Source organism: Pangasianodon hypophthalmus, chromosome 11, assembly GCF_027358585.1.
Source record: "Pangasianodon hypophthalmus isolate fPanHyp1 chromosome 11, fPanHyp1.pri, whole genome shotgun sequence".
Lineage (NCBI taxonomy): Eukaryota > Metazoa > Chordata > Actinopteri > Siluriformes > Pangasiidae > Pangasianodon > Pangasianodon hypophthalmus.
In genome coordinates this window covers 22,335,784-22,349,329 of record NC_069720.1, presented here as the reverse complement: position 1 = coordinate 22,349,329, position 13,546 = coordinate 22,335,784, and the positions used below count along the sequence as shown (strand labels likewise).

The window sequence follows — 13,546 nt, the reverse complement described above, 5'->3', positions numbered from 1 at the left end:
GTAGCACGCTAATTAATCGTGTGACTGTGCGGTAAAAGCAGCGAGATTTTTTTTTTTCTCTCTAGCCTTCGCGCTACATTTTTCTCCACTCACTTCAGTGCACACAAAGAAAAGAAGCAGGAGGCAGGGAAAAAGGGAAGGAGAGAAAAAAAAAATAGGATGGATTTTCATCTTTTAGAAAAACTAGGCTAATCTCAAACCATCTCTAATTTGTATCTAAATCATCACTTGAGTCACAGTTTCAGCATGTGACATAAATAAATGGGGTATGAAAGCATGAGGGAGTGTGTGTTTAATCTGAAAAGGAATTATAAAAGCTTGTATACGAATGAGGACACACACACACACACACACACCTTTTCCTCTTGTGCTCACAGACCATGTAATGTAGGATTTCAGAGTATCCTGACACCTAGCACTCGTGTCTGATTGGCTAAACCTGCTGATTTATTAATGAGGGAGTAAATATAGCCAGAGATCAGCATGTGTAGTTTCTCTCTCTCTCTCACTCTCTCTCACACACACACACACAAACACAAAGATGTATACAGTGTTAACAAGGTGGCAAATAAAACCTACGGCTCAGAAGAAAACAAATTCCAAAGGAATTAAAAAAAAAGCAAGGTGCAGGTTTAAGGCACGCTCTAATGCCTCCAGTGTAACTCATGCAGACGCTCAGATGCATTTCCCTCGTAGCCTGCAAAACACATTGATCTCGCATATGTGTATCAAAAACCTGACATCAATAATTCACTGTAGCGCAGCATCTGGAAATAAGAACAATACACCAAGGGCAGGACAATGACGCTGTTTAATGCACAGACAAATGGAGGAGATGGAAAGCAGAGAGACTGAGACACACACACACACACACACACAGATAGATAGATAGAGAGGGAGAGAGCAAGGGATGAGCACTATGGCAAAACATAATATCACAAATGCTAAAGACATTTAGCTAATCAAAACACAGGAAAACATTAGTGCCACTTTATGACTATAATGATTTCTTAAATTCATTGTTGACAAACTACTCTTTAAGAATGGATTAATTAATAAGGAACAGGATAACGAGTTATCATGAGTTGCCATCATTTTCTAACTTCTAAATCCCATTCCTTATTTGTCTCCTTCCCTGACCTTTCTTTCTTTCTTTCTCTCTTTCTTTTCAGTACACAAGGCTCTATACTCAGATTATGTCATTTGCATAAAATCAAGTGCAACAAACAAACAAACAAACAAACAAAACGAGACACATTTTTTACTTTGGCTGCTCACTAAAGTGCAGCTACAATTTCTATACTATATCGAGTTGCTGAAAAATGTCCAAGCCTGAGTGCGGAAAGTGCTTCTGAAAAATGAGGGGCACACAGGAGAGGAAAGGAAAGGAAAGAAGGAGAGGAGAGGAGAAGAGAGGAGAAGGGGGAGGGGGGTTTATGGGGGGGGAGAAAAGGCCTTAGAATGGTAAGGACAAACAGTTGGCTGTCGTACACATATAAAAGGAGCGCTGTGACTAAATCATGCCTGGAATACGCAATGCACAATCCCTCCCTCCCAGATAAAAAAAATAAAAATAAAAAAATAAATAAAGTGAAAAATCCCCCCTCAGGCATTGCCTTTCTGCAGCTCTTGCTCCAGTCTCTATGCAAGGACATATCTATTAGCATGCATGACTGCACTCACGCTCCCTCACTTGCGCACAGAATTATATAGAGAACACACTAACAGACACATGCAGAGAGTGTGTGTGAGAGAGAGAGAGAGAGAGAGAGAGTGAGAGAGAGAGTGAGAGAGAGGAGGGGGGCACTTAGTAGACACATATTGAATCTTCAAGCCCTGGCCGTTTGTCAGTGTTCGCTTCTCCCACATGCCACCGAGTACCTGACAGCAAATTTTACTGCCCTATGTGACAAAAACAAGATCACAAGAGCCCTAACTCATTCACCAATTACATCAGCTCACAAAGTCACAGGGATCTTCAGGGAATTCTTTGACATATTTGACCTCTATAATAAAAAAGCGTTCGGAACCAGCCCTTTCCTCATATTTACATCCCCCCATCTCCACACTAAGTCAATTACTGTTTTTGTCTGCTTTCGTTGTCCTTCAGTGTATTCATTGACCTTTTCTTGTAGGACAATCCAGAAAACATCAGAGACCAGAGCAGAGAAAGCAGATTTTATCAGGATAAGGAGTAAACATATCGCCTTCCAGATGAAGCACAGAAGGATTTGTACTTCATAAGGATGAAGAAATTGGAGCGATGCAATTCGAACTACAGACGAAACAAGTGTTACGTGCTCCATCTTGGCATATGATGAAGAAGTTGATGAAATTTCTATTCAGATTAAAACCAGATCAAGTTGTTCCTTCAGCCATCTCCGAGACTTTCTAGGCAGACTGTCGCCACCTAGAGGCGACTTTTATAGCCTCGTTCCCTCATGCATTGCATACATGGCTCGGCTTACATGCGTATCTATACTCACGAGCCGGAATATGAACACACTCTACTGGTTATTACATTCACTATCTGTAATGTGATACATAAAAACCCATTAAGACCATGTGAGATTATTCATTTCCATAACCCGTGCATTTAAGTCCCATGCAAGAAGAACCCCCCCGCCCCCCAGCAGATAATCCTCTCTCGGCTTTAATTCAAGCTCCGAATAGCATGTGGAAAAGGATCATTTTCAAGGTACGAAAAAGAACAAGACTCTTAAAAAAAAAAAAAAAAGATTAACCACTTTTAAACAAATTAGTGAAATCCCTTGTTCTTGGCTTGGGGGGATTGCATGGATAATTCTCTTTAACCTTGATTCGTCAGTAAGTAATATGCCCGGGCACCTGCAGCGCAATTAAGTGCCATTACTCATCCTCCATCCTGTTATCATGGAGCTCCTGTGCTGCCAGGCGATTTTACATGACGTTTCAGCTCGCTGAGAGCTTGAGCCAGTGGCACCCCCTTAACACACACACACACACACACACACACACATTCATTGCTTATACCAAGCAGGCTCCACTCATGGTGTGGCCAGCTGTTACCAACCCCTGGACCTCCTGCTATAAAATATCATTAAAATGCCTCCAGGCCTGATGGAAGCTGCTTAAGGTGCCCTTGTGCAGCTTTTTTTTTGAGCTGAGGGAATGTGTGTGTGTGTGTGTGTTTATGCTGGTCAGTCTGTCAGCTTCCAGAACTAATGACAGAAGTGTGGGGTGAACTTTGATCGATTTAGGGAAGTTTAAAGTTTTACCTTCTGACATGTTTCCTATAACAACACTTCTCAGATCTATGACACCCTCCAGCTACCTCTTTGCCAGGCTCTGATTGTTTTATGGTTTCAGTAACAGGATCCGTGCTCTGCCTGCGTCCATCATTTTGGTGTTTCAAAAAAAAAAAAAAAAAGAAAGAAAGCACCCAGTCTGATGTATGGAGGAAGCTCTACCATGCACTTCCAGCAGTCACAATACAAAAAATGTGTGTGTGTGTTTGTGTGTGGAACTTGTTTGTTTTATTTTGCAGAGTTGAAGAGATGGTAAGAGTGGTACTATGCAAGGGTTGTTGATGATGAATTGCAGCTCGCTCAGGCATTTCCAATTATTCTGCTTATTATTAGTCCCATCATAAATGGTCACACACATGCTGACCTACAGTCTGCAGACTATACACAATGATAGAGTGGAACACCTACACACAGCTTGTACACAAAAAAACACCTCTTTCACCACTCACATACAAACTGACACATTCTAACCGCGACATGGCAAATGCACAGATGCATAAATGCACAAATTAGCAGCTGCTGATATGCCCCCAACATCAAACTCATTCACGTACCTACTCATTCCACTTACACTTGACATACTCTGATGAACACAACCCCCTTCAGACACAAGCACACTTGTGTATATATATACATATGTGAGGCGAGTGAAAGCAAAATTCACTGAGTTTCACACTGAATATGCTAGACATAAAAGGGAGGAGAAAGGACAGAGCGACAGGTAAATTACTTGTAGCTAGCTGTAATCTCACAAGGCTGCGTGCCTGCACCTGGCATAGCTGTGTTTAAAATAGGGACTTTAGCCTTGTTTGACACGACAGATTTCAAATGCCTTTAAACTGGCTTAGCATTAACAGAGACACAGGAGTTGTCAGTGGCTTAGTCAAAGTGCTGCACACAAAGACGCATTAGTAAGGAATGAAGAAATCCACCAAAGCTCTTTATTTCCCTCTACAAAAAAGCACAAGTCTAAAGTCGAGCCATTGATGATTATAGCAAAGGTGCACAGGCTTTAAGCTGCAGAGATTTGCAAAATCAGTTGGTTACTGTGATTAAAAAAGCTTTTCAGTGTTAAAAGTAAAATTTGACACCCAGGTAAATGCGGACAGACAATACGCTAGAGATTGATGAATGCTCTGTTCATTTGCCAAGACTGGTGGAGTATCCATCATGAACAAAAGCAGTAAAGCATTAATCATAGAATGAATTAATAAGACACCATGCCTGTCTATTTATCAGTGTCTTACTTATACCTACAAGTGCATCTACACAATACCTCTGTAATAGATTTATGTTATCTGTTCGATTCACCAAAATGCATTACCTGAAACAATACGGCAAAGTTGGATGCCAAAGACGGATAGAGAGGTAGGCTTTGCAGTACATAAAGGACAGGAGTGAGTAATGTTACATATCACCACCGTTCCCCCTTCCTACCTCCCCTTCCTATTTTCCCCTCTTCCCCACCCTTCATGCCAGCTGCTCTGCATTCATGCACTTATTCACCTAAACAGATAGAGCAAGACAGAGGCAGAGAGAGCAAAAGCAGGAAGGACAGGGTGATCAGAAAAAGAAAAAGAACATAAACAGCCTTGCGTACCTGAATTATCGACATTCTGTTAACCGGTGTCTCTGTGGTGCTAGTCACAGGCCCCGTGAAACTCGTATGGCAACCCACGTGTCCTTGGGGAACGCTGAGGTTGTTGGCTGTCGGTTTGAGGTACATGACCTCAGACCTGGGCGAGCTGAGGGGAAGGCGGGTCTGGTAATCGAAGTACATCGGTGATGTGGCCAGCGAGGGGCTGCTCACTACATTCATCACGTTCATGGTGTCACGTTCCTCCACTTCGCTCTGCACCAGCATGATGTCATTCTTGTTTATCTTCTTCTTTTTGCCCTTGCCCAGCTGTGGGTGTGAGTACTCTGCGATGCGGCAGTTGTAGGTGCGGATCTCCTTGTTCTCCCGCTTGCACTTGACGGCGACTGCAATCATGGCTGCCAGCAGCATGACGGAAATGACGCTGAGCGTGACAATCAAAGGGAGCGACACGTCCCACCCATGCTGCTCAGCGTTGATCCGCGGCTCGCCCTCTGGCAGGGGTCCCGAATATGCCTTGACCACGAGCTTGGCCATGGCGGAGAGCGTGGGCTTTCCATGGTCTGTCACTTTGATGATGAGCTCCACCACAGAAGACACCTCCTCCCACAGTGGCTGAGCTGTCCGCACCTCTCCCGTCACAGAATCAATCTCAAACAGGTGCTCCTCGTTGCCATCCGAGATCTCGTAGGTTAGGCGGCCGCTCTCGCCAAAGTCATTGTCCACTGCTCTCACCGTCGTAATAACATGGCCTACGCCAACATTGCGTGGGACGTGTATCTCTGCCGTATCATTTTGCAACAGTGGCAGCACAATGACTGGGATGTTGTCGTTGACATCAAGCACACTCACACGTACTGTAGTGTTACTCTCCAGATGGGGATTACCTGAGTCCTTAGCCTGGACCTTGAAATCAAAATATTTGGTCTGCTCATAATTGAAACTCCTTAGGGCATAAATGGCTCCATCGGTTGGTTTGATGTTCACGTATGTGGTGATGGATTCCTCACTCACATTAGATGGAAGGAGGGAATAGGAAACAGTGCCATTTTGGCCCAAGTCTGGGTCATGGGCCAGAACTGAACCAAGATATTCTCCTGGGATGTTGTTTTCGGGCACCTGAAGGAGGTAGACCATCTTTGTGAACCGTGGTGCGTTATCATTCTCATCCAGAATTTTGACTGTAAAAGACTTGGTGGCATTCAGTGGAGGGTTACCGTTGTCTTTGGCCATGATCGTAATGTTGTATTCGTCCTTCACTTCTCGATCCAGCGGTCTATCTGTCACCACTGTGTAGAAATTGTCAGAGTTCTCCTCAAGTCTGAATGGGACGTTGCCTAAAATCCTACACTGGAGCTGCCCATTGCGGCCAGAGTCCTTGTCAGTCACTCTCACCAGAGCAATGACAGTCCCTGGGGGTGCTGCTTCACTAACTGCCCCCTGCCGAACCGCTACAAAGCCTATTGATGGCCAGTTGTCATTCCTGTCAAGCACTTTAACAGTGACTTTACAATGGCCAGGAACAGGATTCGGACCTTGATCCTTTGCCTGCACATCAATTTCTATAATTGGGTTTTCCTCATAGTCGATTTTCCCCTGAATCTTTATGACACCCGTTTTGGGGTCTATTGAGAACAATTCTTTGATTCTATCCGAGCCATAAAAACTCAAAGAATAGGTAACCTGCCCATTACTTCCTTCATCAGGGTCAGTGGCATTTAAATCTATCAATACTGTGCCCGGTGGAGAATTCTCAGGAATTTCCACAACATAAGAGGACTGCTCAAAAACGGGGCTATTGTCATTTGAATCAATTACTTTCACATTGATTTGCATTGTGCCTGACTTCGGATACTCCCCTCCATCTGTGGCAGTTATAATTAGAGTATGATGGCTGCGCTCCTCTCTATCTAAAGACCTCTGGACGACCAGCTCAGGAAATTTAGTTCCATCTCCCCTGGACTTCACATCCAGAGAAAATATGCTGTAATCATCTCGTGTGATTTGATATGTTTTAAGGCCGTTTTCCCGGGTGTCGGGGTCGTAGGCAGCAGCTAGGGGAAAGCGGGTGCCAGGGGCGGCGTTCTCTGAAATATCGATGTCGATCTGATCGGAAGGAAAGCTGGGCGCATTGTCGTTTATGTCCTGTATGTCTACCTTAATCATGTAGATCTCTTTGTCATTGGCAAACACTTCCATAGAGAGCTGGCACTTAGGGTTTCGTTTGCACAGTGTTTCTCTATCAATCCTCTGCTTGATAAAGAGCAGCCCACTCTCGGGGTCCACATCTATGAGGTGTGGAGCTGAATTCTCCAGCACCCTGAAGTTGGATTTTTTGCCCTGCTCTCTCAGCTCGAGCCCTGCGTCTTTGGCAATGTTTCCAATCACACCCTGGTTCTTTTCCTCGGAGATCGTAAAGTTCAAGTTTTTCAACGTCAGGGCTTGCGCCCACAAGAGTAAGAAAGACAAAACAGAGAGGTGCATTCGTCTCGACACGAGCGCCATGGCTCCAGATGCGCTTTACGCTTGCGACCTGTTGATCCGTCCAGCGATCTCACAATTCACACCTTCAGTTCCAAGTCTGTTCATGGTGAAACAATGCCCAAAGACATTGTGCGCTCTTTCCCTCCGTCAAACAATCTCTTCGACGCTTCCACAAGCAGCGTTGCGGCTCAACATCTAATTGATATTCTGCTGAAAGCCTGCGCGCGCTGGATCACCACCATCCGGCTTCCACGACCGAGCAGCCTTTTCTGAGATTCCTCTCTCCTGCAAAACACATACAAAGAAACTGGTTGTTGGAAACGCAATTTCTTGCAAACCGTGCATTACTGTCGGGTAAATTATTCCCCCAATCAAACTGCTCTTTTTTTTTTTTTTAGTGCTTTTTTTTTTTTTTTTTTTTTTTTTAATGCGGCTCCCTCCTCCCTCCATCCTCACAAAAGCGCATCTGATGCGTAATATTCCTCATTCCTCCGCGAACTACGTGAACAGCGTGTAAATAATGTAACCTTGAAAGGCGTCGGACGCGTTACAGCTAAGCACAGCTCGGTGTGTTTATTCATCATGGATTTATCAACACGCAGGACTGCAATTGCAAAATAAACGCGCACGCGTTCAACTATACAAATACACACCTGAGCTCACACTTCACGTGCATACAGCCTGCTAATGATGTTGTTGCTGCTGTTGTTGGTTTATTTTGTTAATCACAAGGAAAAAAAAAAAAAACTGGGGCCCCATATGTACCTGTCCGTCTTGAGGCAACACTATGAATACAGATGCGCTAAAAGAAATAACCCACTCGCGCGCGCTCACCATTTCTACTCTATGGTGTAATGTAATTTCCTTTTATATTTAACACACACACACACACACACACACACACACACAAATCTGTTGCATCGGATGTGACACAGCAGCAGACACAAGTCCTGCTCTGGGTTTGACGCGCACATGACATTCTCTCTCTCTCTTTCTCTCTCTCTCACACACACACACATACACACACCACATCACAATTCATCTCACTGAATAAGAACAGATTATGAATGCACACTTACCCAGAACACAGCGCGCTGTCCAGCCAAAAAAAAAAAAAAAAAACACCAACAACAGCCACCACACACCAAAAGCCAGTTACATCCTTTTTATGCGCACTCTTCTGAAAAAGCCCAGGAAGAAGAAGCCCACGGAGAGGTCCAGCGCGCGCTACAGTGGTGCGTGATTGTGGATGGATGCAAAGTGCTCCAGCAGTACGTGCGCACGCGTGTGCGTGTGTGTATGTGCGTGTGCGTGTGAGTGAGTGTGTGTGTGCGTAACAGGACCGAGGCGAGTCCTCTCCCGCGTCTCTCCTCCTATTAGAATGCAGTGAGTCCCCTCTGCTCGCGGCTGCAGCATGCAGTGAGTCACCAGGCTTCCGCTGGAGAATCTTTATGAGAACCTTGTGGCCCCAGATACAAAATATAGATCCACAGAGGGCGTTTGCGCGGTGATGAACCCTGTGGCACGGCGCATCGCCGTCACATCTGCGCGTCCTTGCTCCTAACACAGAGAGTCCACGCAAAATGAAACCCACACACACACACACACACAAGAAAAAATGAAAAAAAAAAAAGCCAAGTGATAGATATCGATATCGAGATCAAGATCGATACAAAGTGTGGGCCCTGGTGAACAAGATCCCAGAGGTGTCACGATAACTGTTAAGAACAGTGCGGTTGGAATTTCTCGCCCGGTTTTGCCGGTTCCATCCCCTCAACGGCTCTCTCTGACTAAACTCACTTTCTCACTGTGCGTTAAAGGTCGCTGCTGATCCTCTGCCAGCCAATACGTGAAGGAGGGGGCCGTGGCTTCCGGATTGCTGTCCAATGGAATCACGCGCTCGAGGTTTGGAGGCGGAGTCAGGCGACCGGTGCAGCAAGTGGGACGTCCCTCCCGGTACAGGCACCAGATTTCAAATCTCACACTCACATAGCGGGATTTGAAATCCTGTTGCTGTTGCTGTTGTTGTTGCTGATGATGATGATGATGATGATGATGATGTCCGTTAGTCAAGGCGTTGCTTGTTCACCATAAAGCACTGCCTCCTGCTCTGTGACTGATTATGGTTTGAATCATAGTTTACAGCTGTTCCTTGTATCTGTCATGTCTAGTCTAGCTTTATAACTTAAAATTAATTTTTTTTAAAAAATGCTAATTAATTCAACAGCACATTGCTGCATGCAGGATGTGTGAGATGTTTTAATAAGAAATAGGATCAAGAAACAGGATAAAGATCTTCATGCCTTCATACAGATGAAAACATCTGTAAGTCAGACTAGTCTGTTTTATAAATGTGTCACTGTACTTTCCCAGACTGCTTCCTCTTGCCTCCATGATTCCAACTAACACAAACCTTTTCTTTCCAAGGACATTACAATCTCATGCACAACCTTTAAAATCTATCTTTTTAATTTGCATATGTCCTAAAAATCACTAAAACCTATTATATAGCATGTACTAAGCCCTACACTACCATACCCTGTTATGAATTATATTGCATAGAAGCAGGACTGGCTACTGCCTGGCAGACTCTGGACATTTGGCAGGAGACAGGGAGGAGTGTTCATTCAGCTCATCATTGCCCTCTTGTGGTAAGTTCTCACTCCTCAGCAGTGTTGCCAAGTCTTTTCAGGGGAAAGTGGCTAATGCATGCTCTCCAGATGAGGCCTTAGACTGATTCATATCAAAACGTGTTACATGAAGAAGAAGGGTTTCTGAAGGCACTTAGAATAGAATAGAAGATAATAGAAATTTAACAGAATACTAAATAATAGTTTCTAATGTATTACTAATGTACTAATGTATTAGAAACAGGAATTCTTTAGTCAGTGCACCACAAACTATTTTCTTTTCTTTTCTTTTTTTATACATATTTAAAAAATGCTGTAATATCTATTAAGAACACAAACAAAATTAAGCAGTGTCAGTGAGTAGTCAGGAAATAGACATGCAGGAAATGGTTACAGATGAAATAATTCACTTTTATTCCTTGTAAATATAAGCCAAGAAGAGAGTTTAAAATTAGGAACAAAGAAAGATGCAGGTGGACAAACAATAGTTGTCAGTGAAAGGTCATTGGGAACAATGGTGATCAGTGATAGGTCATTGGGAGCAATGGTCAGTGATAGGTCATTGGGAGCAATGGTCAGTGATAGGTCATTGGGAGCAATGGTCAGTGAAAGGTCTTTGGGAGCAATGGTCAGTGATAGGTCATTGGGAACAATGGTCAGTGATAGGTCATTGGGAGCAATGGTCATCAGTGATAGGTCATTGGGAACAATGGTGATCAGTGAAAGGTCATTGGGAGCAATGGTCAGCGATAGGTCATTGGGAGCAATGGTCAGTGATAGGTCATTGGGAGCAATGGTGATCAGTGATAGGTCATTGGGAGCAATGGTCAGTGATAGGTCATTGGGAACAATGGTGATCAGTGATAGGTCATTGGGAACAATGGTGATCAGTGATAGGTCTTTGGGAGCAATGGTCAGTGATAGGTCATTGGGAACAATGGTCAGTGATAGGTCATTGGGAGCAATGGTCATCAGTGATAGGTCATTGGGAACAATGGTGATCAGTGAAAGGTCATTGGGAGCAATGGTCAGCGAAAGGTCATTGGGAACAATGATCAATGATAGGTTATTGAAAACAATGGTGATCAGCGATAGGTCATTGGGAACAATGGTGATCAGTGATTGGTTGTTTGGGAACATAGGCTCACACAAGCGCAACTCAGCAAGACTTTACACACTGGTAGTGATTCTATCGACCCTGCTCTGTCAACTCTAATATAACCAGCAGTTGTGATGTGAGCTGGGGAACCGTACTGAGTGCAGGACAGTTGCTAAAGTCTACTCAAAAAGTTCCTAGATTTGTAACTTGGGTCCTTTTTTTTAAAATAAAGTCGCTAAGTTGGCAAGACCGCTCCTCAGTTCCTAATGCGAAGTAGTTCTCAAGATTAGGAGCTTTAGTGTTAATGAATTTGATATTAAATCAAATTAAAAATTATTTTGATATTAGCTACCATGTGTAAAGTGTATCATTCAGTGTATCAGTGTATCAGAGAATATGATTCAGATATTTTTTCCTGAGTAAGAGAAAGTAAAATGTAAAAATGCTAATCTGAACAGATCCAGTTCTTTCTTTATCAAGGGTTTTGCTGAATAAGCACTCCAGGGGAACAATGCTTCTCTTAGTCAGTATGAAAGAAATGTGAGTCCCCATACTGCTCGAGACACCCTGTAGCACTGATCAGTTGATGATCTGCACCTTCGCATTGCACCACAGTGGGGTTGACAGCATGGGCAGCTGGGCAGAAGCAGGGATGGAGTTGCCATTGGGCAGCGGTGGAATTGACCAGAGCACCAGAGCTCATTATGTATTTCCACACAGTATGCTTTGATATTCTTCAGATGCTTCGGTTTTGTCATATCATTATAATGCTGTCTGTTTAATGCGGGTCGTTTGAAGCTTCTTAGTCTCTAATGTCCTTTGATTATGCGGAGATTGAGGCACATTCGCTAGTGTCGCACTGGTAATATTTCCTGCTCTTCCTCATTTCAGAGCACTACATCCTTGACAAGGAAGCATGCGAATTGATTCAGGAGGATAAGGAGGGATCATAGAAGATACACTATTTATTTGTTCTCTTGATTGCTTTCCTTCTGCTTTCTCCGAAATCTTGGTCTGATAAACTGTGTTGACATCTGGCTAATAACATAGTGGGTGACTAAATAATAATTTGGTGAGACCTTGACATGACTTTTAGATAAAAAGAGTAAAAGACAGAGAAGCAACATATAAGGCAGTCTTGCATCTTAGACATCATCGGCATGTTGTAAGAGTTTGGATGAAATAGTATAGAAACTGTAAGCTCTGCTATTAATAGGCTCCTCTATTAGCCCAATTAAATGTCCTTAGGACACACTAGTGATGGGAACCACATTTGGACGGATGGAAGGGAATACGCACATTAAAATGCAATTCCGTAAATTAAATTTCAATTTAATGGCGACAGTCTGTCTTCAGGTAATGAGACCGAGTGAGCGGCTGTGCTCTGGACAGGCTATATGAAAATCTCTCTCTCTCTCTCTCTCTCTCTCTCTCCTGCTGTCCTTTCTATAGAAATGAGAGTTTTATGTAGTACAAAACATTTTATTAAATTTAAATTTTTCTATCAAGGCTAGTTCTGGGAGCAAGTTTCCCTCATCACTGACACTTTTTATTGACTCTTCTCTCTCTCTCTCTCTCTCTCTTTCTCTCTCTCTCTCTCTCTCTCTCTGGCATAAGGTACAAACTAGAAAATAGTTTTGAATCTAGCAATATTCTGTGGACAGCTGAACCATTAAGTGCTGAGCAAAATCATTGCTTATACTATATAACATTGCCTAGAATAGTCATCAAGCAGGATTTCTCGTAGTCTCTTTGCAGAAATTGTATTTCCTTCTGCCAAAACATTTAAATCATTAATCATTCAAAATGTTTAGTGAATTCTTCCATGAGCTTCCGGAGTTTGGTATAACAATGATTAATAATAGTGATAAGTTCTAATGAATAATTCTAACTTGCTGTCAGGCATAAAACAGTGTTTCATGTAGACAATAAGGTATGTGCAAAGATTTCTTTGGAGAAGGTATTAGTTCAGTTTAACAAATCCGATCCGAAGTGCTTGTGAAACTGTGGGCTGAACAATCCCATTTATGTGATAATACAGATTTATATTTGGTAAGGTTTGTAAATGACATGAGTCTCTGTACTGTCTGTTACAAGTGCCTCACGTGTGTGCACTCTTCAAACCATTTGTTTAATTTCTGCAAATGCTTTTAAACATTAAATATGTGTGTAGCAGATGGCTGTGATGTTGACATTCAGCAAACCCCCTGAACAACACAAGGACATACTCGCTGAAGGACAAACGCTTCTTTAGTCTGCTCCACACATTCACATGAAATACCACAGCTGCATTCATTATATGGCAATGCTTTCAGGTGGTCCACTTAATGCCATGCCTAATGTAACATATTTTGCTTAACCTCCACCCCTCCGTCTCTCCTCTTCTCCTAATGTATTTCAGTACAGTACTTAGCAGTTTTCTTAACAAAACCATGTGTCCTGTTTACCA

At 43.2% G+C, this 13,546-nt stretch overlaps 1 protein-coding gene across 1 annotated transcript in view; it reads right to left on the bottom strand.

Moving 5' to 3' along the window:
- The window catches only part of pcdh17 (protocadherin 17), a 69,364-nt gene extending 60,196 nt beyond the window's left edge, over positions 1–9,168 (bottom strand). Inside the window, exons 1-2 of the mRNA XM_034308953.2 lie at positions 8,448–9,168; positions 4,888–7,653 (exon numbers count right to left, since the gene is read on the bottom strand). Of these exons, the coding sequence (XP_034164844.2) occupies positions 4,888–7,389 (2,502 nt within the window). The 5' untranslated portion in view covers positions 7,390–7,653; positions 8,448–9,168. The remainder of the gene's footprint in view (positions 1–4,887; positions 7,654–8,447) is intronic.
- Positions 9,169–13,546: the final 4,378 nt, after the last annotated feature.